At 56.4% G+C, this 8,460-nt stretch overlaps 1 protein-coding gene and 1 long non-coding RNA gene across 6 annotated transcripts in view; one reads left to right on the top strand and one right to left on the bottom strand.

Annotated features, from left to right (window-relative positions):
• Positions 1 to 563: 563 nt before the first annotated feature.
• The window catches only part of DOCK6 (dedicator of cytokinesis 6), a 47,423-nt gene continuing 39,526 nt past the window's right edge, over positions 564 to 8,460 (bottom strand). For 4 of the 5 annotated variants that reach the window (XM_027547687.1, XM_027547688.1, XM_027547689.1 and 1 more), the window contains 12 exons: positions 8,334 to 8,434; positions 7,258 to 7,450; positions 7,027 to 7,170; positions 5,555 to 5,686; positions 5,427 to 5,441; positions 3,786 to 3,911; positions 3,598 to 3,687; positions 2,810 to 3,046; positions 2,302 to 2,445; positions 2,100 to 2,206; positions 1,284 to 1,445; positions 564 to 805 (listed from right to left, as the gene is read on the bottom strand). In XM_027547687.1, coding sequence (XP_027403488.1) covers positions 763 to 805; positions 1,284 to 1,445; positions 2,100 to 2,206; positions 2,302 to 2,445; positions 2,810 to 3,046; positions 3,598 to 3,687; positions 3,786 to 3,911; positions 5,427 to 5,441; positions 5,555 to 5,686; positions 7,027 to 7,170; positions 7,258 to 7,450; positions 8,334 to 8,434 — 1,494 coding nt within the window. In that variant the 3' untranslated portion in view covers positions 564 to 762. Of the gene's footprint in view, positions 806 to 1,283; positions 1,446 to 2,099; positions 2,207 to 2,301; positions 2,446 to 2,809; positions 3,047 to 3,597; positions 3,688 to 3,785; positions 3,912 to 5,183; positions 5,276 to 5,426; positions 5,442 to 5,554; positions 5,687 to 7,026; positions 7,171 to 7,257; positions 7,451 to 8,333; positions 8,435 to 8,460 lie in introns of those variants that run through there. The other variant, XM_027547691.1, reaches the window with a different exon arrangement.
• LOC113895891 lies at positions 5,143 to 7,015 on the top strand. The gene is made up of 3 exons (XR_003511944.1): positions 5,143 to 5,231; positions 5,783 to 5,908; positions 6,933 to 7,015. It is a non-coding gene; the product is annotated as an uncharacterized LOC113895891 (long non-coding RNA).

Below are 8,460 nucleotides of genomic sequence, written 5' to 3'. Positions count from 1 at the left end.
GGGAGGTCACCCCTCCCCCAGCCCCCTAGCGCAGGCCTGGTATAGTGACTTGACCACCGCGGGCGGGAAGGGAGGGGTGGATCAGCGCGAGGCCGCAGACCTCAGCCAAGGCCTGGGCTCCGTGGCTAGCCAGACTTGGTTTCCAATCTCAACACCACTAAGCCTCCAACTACTGGCTGCCTCAGTTTCCCCATCTGTAAACCGGGATAAGAATGCTGCCTGCCTGACAGTGGTGTTGAGATGATTCTGTAACCATGAAGCAGGCTGTCCCTCGTGCAGCCAGGCCCATAGATGGGACAGTGTCTTTCTGGGTGGCAGTTATACAGATCTGGGCTCTGGGCAAGGGCTTAACAAATGTCACCATTATTCCCCATGAACACACATGACATTGTCATTTGTGTGTTGCCTTCCCCACTAGAATGTCAGCTCTACAAGGGCAGGACTTTGCATGGGTCGTCACTGCTGTCTGTTGCACCCAACTAGTTCTCAGTGTCCATCATCAACAATTAGGTCGAGTATGCATGCACCTGGGACCCAGCCCCCAGGGACCACACCACACAGGCTGTTTACAAAAACCATTTTAAATTAGAAAAGACAAGAAGCATCAGTGCACACAGAGGAGAACAGAGGAAGAGGGCCCAGCCCCGTGCACGATGTGGTCGCCTCACAGCCAAGTGGGCAGTGAGAGAGACTGTCAGGAAGGCACAGGTAGCTGAGGCCAGGGTCCTGGTTCCTCTGGGAGTGGCTCCAGGCCCTGTGGGCTCAAAGGTCAGTCTTCCGGAAACTTGCTCTGTTCAAGGAGTTCCTGGGGGAGGGAGGAATGAAGTAGATCAACACGGCCACATGGTCCCCAACTCCATAATGCTCTCCAGCCATCACCTCCTCCTCTTCCTCCCACTCCTTTCCTTCCCCTCCTCCTCCTCCCCCTCCTAAGATCCTTCTATGGTCATCCTGGCTCCTTTAACATTGGTTCTGATCCAGCCGTGGAACTGGAGATTCCTTCATAGAATCCACCACTGGAGATATGAATCATACCCATTTGACAGATGTGGAAACTGAGGCTCAGAAAAATGAAGTCACATGCCTGAGAAATAACCTAGCCAGGATCAGAAATGGTGGCTCAGAGTTTGAATATTATGTACATGTGCAAGTGTTCACATGCATGTGCAAAGCCCTGAGCACCCGTGTTGACAGGCACACGTATGGTAGCCCCCACACTCTGCTGGGCTTTGCCTGCCCCATCTCACCCTCTCTAGGGTGGGCGGGGGACTTGGGTTAGGCACCTGAGGCCGGCTGTGTTTGGTGCCAGCAGCTGGGGCAGGCGCTGGGTGAGCAAAGGCTGCAGAGCCTCCCGCAGGCGGGAATAGTTGCGCTCCAATTCCCGATGGTACTCCTTCTGGTCCGGCCCAATCAGGGCTTTGTTCTTCCTCAGCGCATCCTCACACCTGAGGATCAGATGGCTCAGTGGTAAAGAATCTGCCTGCCAATGCAGGAGACCTGGGTTCGATCCCTGGACTGGGAAGATTCCACGTGCTGTGGAGCAACTAAGCCCAGGCGCCACAGCTACTGAAGTCCACACGCTGTAGAGCGGCACACCGCGATGACTGAGTCCACGTGCTGCTACTAATGAAGCCAGTGGGCCCTGAAGCCTATGCTCCACAATGAGAAGCCCACACACCACAAGAGTAACCCTCACTTGCCACAACTAGAAAGCCTGCATGCAGCAATGAAGACTCAGTGCAACCAAAAGAAAAATAAAAAAATGAGAGGTGAGGAGGCCATGAACTTGGGTCAAGCATGCACAGTAATAATGGGGGTCTGATAGGTGGATATATTGCTGTTCAGTCACTCAGTCGTGTCTGACTCTCTGCAACCCCATGGACTGCAGCATGCCAAGCTTCCCTATCCTTCACTATCTCCTGGAGCTTGCTCAAACTCATGTCCACTGAGTCACTGATGGTGGACATGACTTAATGGAAATCAGAGAGGCCATAAAGGGGGGTCAGGGTGATAGACTGGCTGTACTGGGGAGTCAGGTAGGCAGAATCATAATGGGGGGTGGTTAGAGGGGCCCTGTCTGGGGATGGGGTCACGCCTACTTTTTGCAGAAGTCTTTGAAACAGAGCCGCAGCTTGTTGTGATGCCTAAAGAGCTTGGGGTCTTCTGGGATCTCAGCCAGAAACACCTGGGCTACCTCCAGAGGTCCCTGTGGGGTGACAGGGGCTCATGAGGCCATCTGCACACCACCACCCCCTGCCCCCAGTGGGGCTTTGGGCAGCCTGCTTCCCCTGCCAGCCGTGCCTGGTTCACAGTGGGCCCCACAGAGCCCTGCAGCACCATCTGCAGCATCTTGGCATCAGGAGGGTCCTGCTCAGTGGCGAAGGCCAGCTCCCGAGTCTTCTTTTGCATGTCCTCGATGGCCACCTCCACCGGGGTCAGCACCGTCTGTGGGGTAAGGATGGGCATGTGCCGCTGGCTGGGGCCTGGAGATGCCTTGACCCAAACCAGCCCACGGCAGCTTGGATCTTGGCTGGGGGTTCATAGGGGTCCAAGAAGCTGTGTAAGGAACTGGGTCTGGGGGCTCCTGCCTGCCTGGGTCTGGCAGGGTGAGGGTCAAGGTTCAGCTGCTTTTGGTGTGCTGCTGCTAACTCTTGCCTGGTTCTAGTCCAGACTTGGGTCAGCAAGGTCTGGAGGGAGGGGTTTAAGTCTGCCGACTAGGGCCTGGAGGTTGGAATTTGGGGGTCCCCCGCCTCCCTTGGTCTAGGGTCTCTTCACCTCCCCACTCCCTGGGCCGTCCCTGACCACCCACCTCCTCCCGGTGGCAAACACGGATTCGGGTCTTGATGTAGGGGAAGGCGTGGGCCGTGCTCAGCAATGTCTTGCGCTTATGCTGCTCCGGCAGTTCGCCGTGAGCACGCCCGTCCGGCGTGAAGGGTGTGCAAAACAGGAAGGTTCGCAGCCCATAGTTGCGGTCGAAGTAGGTCACCCGGTCCTTGAGCTCATAGGTGTCAAAGTGTGGCTCCACGTATGTGATCTGGATGTAGGCCTGGGGCGTGGGGCCCAGGGGTAAAGGTTTCAGCCCCATTACACAGTTGGGGCTTGTCGGCCTCCCGCAGGGGCCCCATCCCTGTAGAACGGGGGTTGAGCCTCACTGGGTCTGTGGGCTTTGGGTTTCAGGGATTTGGGTTCTCAGGTCTCCCTATGTCTCATCTGGGGCTTTTCTGGTGGCTCAGACAGTAAAGAATCTGCCTGCAATGCAGGAGACCAAGGCTCAATCCCTGGGTTGGGAAGATCCCCTGGAGAAGGAAATGGCTACCCACTCCAGTATTCTTGCCTGGAGAATCCCATGGACAGAGGAGCTTGGTGGGCTACAGTCCATGGAGTTGCAAAGAGTCAGACATGACTGGGCGACTAACACTTTCACATCTCATCCGGATGAATGGGAATCCCTAAGGAATAGGATTTTGGGGTTCCTGAGAGAGACAAGCTTTGGAGTTTTCCTAGAGAAATAGGATTTGAGGGGCCATAGGATGTGGTACATAGAGTCTCTGAATATAGGATTTGGGGGACCCTGGGGGGATGGTTGGAAGCCCTCACCTTCTGCGGGTCCAGCTTGGTCTTGTCCACAGGGTTAGAATCTTTGATGATCTCGACTACATCCTCCCCGAACCTCTCCGTGTAGAACTCCTGGGGACACGGGGCTGACTCAGGGCCACACGGCTGCAGCCCTCACCCAGCCCCAGGGCGGCCCAGTGCCTTGTCCACCCCCCACCGCCAGGACGTGCCTCCAGCCGGTGTGAGATCTCAGCCAGCTTCGTGATGGATGGCTCCTTGTATACGAACTCCTGTTCATCCAGGTCACCAAAGCGGGCGCCGTAGAAGCCCACACGGAAATATGTTCCAAACACGCGCTGGGGCTGTGGGAGAGCTGCTATTGACCGGGAGGCCCTTACCCTAGAGACACGTGTCCTCCAGCCCCATGTGCAGAAGACAGGGGGATGGGTGGAGGACTGGGGGAACCCCAAGAACATCACATCACAGGCAGAGATGTGGACCTGGCCGACTGTCCACTGCCCACACCCTCACTCTTTCTCCCCAGCTTATCTGCTGCCCCCTCAATCTTTATTCTCATTGAACACAAACCCTAAGTTTCTGATTCTCCCTCTCGCCCCATGCACTTCTTCAGAGAATACGCAATGAGGAACAGAGCTCTATTGCTCACAACTCACTTCTCAATGTCTGTGGGGCTGGGTATATAGTCGTTGTTTAGTTGCTAAGTCATGTCCAACTCCCTGCAACCCCATAGACTGCAGCCTGCCAAGCTTCTCTGTCTATGAGATTTCCCAAGCAAGAATACTGGAGTGGGTTGACATCTCCTTCTCCAGGGGATCTTCCCAACCCAGAGACTGAACTCCTGTCTCCTGCCTTGGCAGGCAGATTCTTTAACACTGTGCCACCTGGGAGCCCCGGGTATACAGTAGGTGCTCAATAAATGCACACATGGCTGAAGGAAGTCATGGTTGTCTCTTGCTCTGGGACAGAGGCTCTGGTTCCCTTGTTCCAGGGCATCCCCTCCCCTCCCTGATCTAAGTTTGGAAAGAGGGACTCCCCCTCCTCCCACCCTAGGTAGATGACCCACCACCAGGAAGGACAGGGGTGGCTCATGTTCACTCACCAAAGCGGATCCAGGTAGGGTGGGGTGGGCACCAGGAGAGGGAGGTGGGAGCCAGGGGCAGAGAGACAAAGTCATTGCAGAGGTCACAGGTCAGAACCCCCAACCCCCAGGGTCCTAGTTATACAGCCTGATGACAATCATTCTATGGGTAGGGAGATCCGGGGAGGGAGGAGACCCGCCTGCCCTGCCCGGCCCCCACCCAGCCCTCCCGCCTTGGCTCTGGGTTCCTGCCATCTTTGGCCAGAAAATTCTCCCCAAACTAGGAGATGCCTAAAAATAGACCCAAGTAGGGGAGAGGCAGAGAGGGGGAACATGAAATGGCAAACGAGCAGAGATCCTGGGGGAAGTTGAGGAGACAGGGAGACATAAGAGACCCAGAGACACACACAGAGTGAGCTAGCAAGGAGACAGACAGGGAGAGATGGATGGGAAGAGACCAAGAGATAGAGACAAAAAGAAACAGAGACAGAGGGCGGGAGCGGGAGGCCCCCCTTTCAGGCAGTGACCAAGCTGGCCCTGCCCAAGGGAGGGGTGTCACTGGAGAGCTCCCAGCTGGGTGAGTCACAAGCTGCCCTGGAGATCTGGGGCAGGGAGGGGGACCTGGGGGGAAGTAGTGGGGGTGCGTCATTGGTCATCGCCCACTGAGCCCCTGTGGCCGGGCAGCCGTGCTCCGCCAGCGCCCCCTGGTGGTCCCCGACCACTGCTGACCAGTTGTCATGGGGGTCCCAGAGACAGGTAGGTGGCCACTCACCTCCCAGCCGGAACTCTGTGGTGAGAGAGAGAAGGGGCAAAGTCAGCTGGGGATGGCAGGAGTCGACGGGCTGGGGCTGGGGCTGGGGCTGGGGCTGGGGCTGGGGCTGGAGGGCTTCCTGGGCCCACCTGGTGCATGATCTTGGTGAAGGCCTCCTGCAGTTTGCCGTGCACGGCAGCTAGCTTCTTGTAGTCGCGGTGGGCTTCCAGGATGGGAATGAGGGTCTTGTAGACCTCGTTCACGGCCTCGTAGAGCCCGCCCTGGGGATGGGGGTGTGGGGATATGTCAGGGTTTCCAGCACCTACCCTGGTCTTCTCTCCTGCTTGGACCAACCACACTCCTACCCACTCCCCCAGGGTGCCATCTTCTATCACCTTCCAGGAAGCCCACCCTGACTGCATCTGCCCCAGATCGGGTACCAGCCTTTCCACTCAGCCCTTACAGACATCCTCTGTGGTCTCCACCATCCTACTGCGGACCAGGTGCTGTGTACATCTATGCTTTATCCATGTTCCTTCATTGGTAGGAGTCATTTTCTTTTTCCCCATCCCTCAGACAGGAAACTGAACCTGAGACAGGAGGGGCTCCCCAGGACCAGTACCTGGATGTAAGCCCTTCTGGCATGATCCCTAAGGCCTCCACACATGCCTGCTGGCGCATGGTAATAGGCACTCCTGAGTGCCAGCCAGGGCCAACATCAAGCTTGGCACACAACAGGTATCCGAGCTATTTGCTGACTGTCTGAGGTCTGTGTCCACCATCGGGCTTATTCCCAAGGCCTTTGTCTCTGAGACTCCAGCAAAGTAATAATAAACACAACATCAAAAAAACCTCGAGGGGCTTCCTTGGTGGCTCAGTAGTAAAGAATCCACCTGCCAATGCAGGAGACATGGGTTCGATTCCTGATCCAGAAAGATCTCACATGATGCAGAGTAACTAAGCCCGTGCACCACAACTATTGAGCCTGTGCTTGGGAAGCCCGTGCACTACAACTAGAGAAGCCATCACAATAAGCCCGTGTATCACAACTAGAGAATAACCCGTGCAGCAGTGAAGACCCAGAACAACCAAAAAATAAATACAAACAAATACATAAAATTAAAAAAAAAAAAAAAAAGGAAAAAAGAAAGTTCAATGCAAAGAACTGAAACAGGATGGTAAACATAGGTGGTCACTGACTTTGGGTGCTGCATATGAGGGGTGGTGGGGACACAACTTTCTTTTATGTGTTCTTGAAATTTTTCATAACAGAAAAGAATTTTAGGGACTTCCCCAGTGGTCCAGTGGTTATGACTCCACGCTCTCACTGCAGAGGACCAGGGTTCAATCCCCGGTCAGGGAACTAAGATCCCCAAAGCCTCCAGGTGCGGCCAAAATTAATTTTTTTTAAATGGTCACTGAACATACTCAAGCCTCACCCATATACCAAGAGTTTTCAGGGGAGAAAGGCAGGAAAGTGGCTTCAGAGGGACCCAAATCCTTCTCCCCCACCAATCTCCCACCCAGAAAGTGTCCTCGCAGCAGCTCCATCTGGAATCTTCGGGAGCGGGTACGGGACCCAAGAGCGGAAGTCGCCGCTGCCGCAGGCCCTGGGCCTCACCATGGTGAAGTAGACGGCCGCCTGCTCCAGCAGCCCCACCAGCCCCATCTCTGTGAAGTGCTTCCCGGAACAGAAGCCCTCCTCGTCGGGTGAGAGGATGTCGTCGGAGATGGCGGACTCCTCCAGCACGTTGGATGAGATATTCTGGGATGGGAGGTGGGCTCAGAGCCTGGTCTCTTCCCCACACGGGCCACACCCCCGCCCGCCACGACCCCTACCCCTGCCACTCACCTGGAAGGAAACGCAGCCCACAGGCAGGTGGCGGCTGTCCTCCAACAGCGCGAGGTACTCGGCCACCAGCGCGGCCGCGTGCACCATGCACTGCGCGGCCTCCGCGTGGTTGCCCAGCTCCGCGTGCTTCCCCGCCATGTTCTGCAGCCACGTCAGCCGCAGGTCTGGGGAGCCCTGGTAGCCCCGGGCAATCCTAGAGCCCAGGTGAGGACGATGGGAGGTGGGTGGAGACTCACCTCGCCCCTCACTGCTCGCCCCTCCCTTGTCCATCCCCTTCTCCTTTTACCCCAGCCATCTGCCCCAGACGACCTCCCCACCTGAACCTTCATTCACCTCTCCCTCCCCGCACCTGTCTCACCTGTCCATCCCCTTACCTGTCTTCTCCCTTATACTCATCTTTCTTCTCAGCAGTCCTCCTTGTCTCCCACTGACCAGCCAGTCTCCTCACCTGTACCCCGTTCACCTGTCTCACCTGTATCCCCATTGCCCTGCCCATCACTGCCTCCCTTCCTCTATTCACCTGTCCCCTAACTTGTTCCACTCCACACCTGTCCATCCCTGCACAAGTGTCGCTCCCTCACTTGTCCTGCTCGTCAGTTTACTCCACCTGGATCCTGAACCATGCCACCTGTCTGCCTGGGGCCCACCCTTTTGTATGCCCCCTCCCTTCCCTGTCTGCATTACCTGGGCCCCCATCTCCGACTCCCCAGGTTCTTACTAAATACTCCTCCAAAGCACTTTGCTCTCTTGATCTGTCAGCCCTTCATGGGTTGGCGCCTCACCTGCCTCTCCCACCTGTCTACCTCACCTGTCCTGGCTCTGCTTTGTCACCCTGATCTGTATGTTCCTCTGGTGCCCTTTTCTTTTGCTCATTTACCTGCCCGTACCTTACCTGTGCCCTCACCTGTCGTCTTCCCTCTCCCTTGGTCCTCATCTGTCTGCTCTCCTGGGCCCTCATCACTTGTCCATCCTTACTTGTCTCTCTTATTACCTGTACGCTCACCTGCTCCCCCCCACCACCTCCTCGCCCCTCGCCTGTCTGTGAATGGCTGACGGTCCCGACCGGCCCTCCTCACCTGTACATGAGGTCAATAAGCATCTCCGGGTCTTCCTGATGCTCCTTCATCTTCACCGTGTCAGTCAGGATCATGTGCAGGTTGAACATCAGGTCCTGGACCTGGAGTAGGGGAAGGGCCGGGAGTG

Source organism: Bos indicus x Bos taurus, chromosome 7 (genome assembly GCF_003369695.1).
Source record: "Bos indicus x Bos taurus breed Angus x Brahman F1 hybrid chromosome 7, Bos_hybrid_MaternalHap_v2.0, whole genome shotgun sequence".
NCBI lineage: Eukaryota > Metazoa > Chordata > Mammalia > Artiodactyla > Bovidae > Bos > Bos indicus x Bos taurus.
The sequence above is the reverse complement of the archived record's forward strand: the minus strand, read 5'-3'. Positions and strand labels throughout refer to the sequence as shown.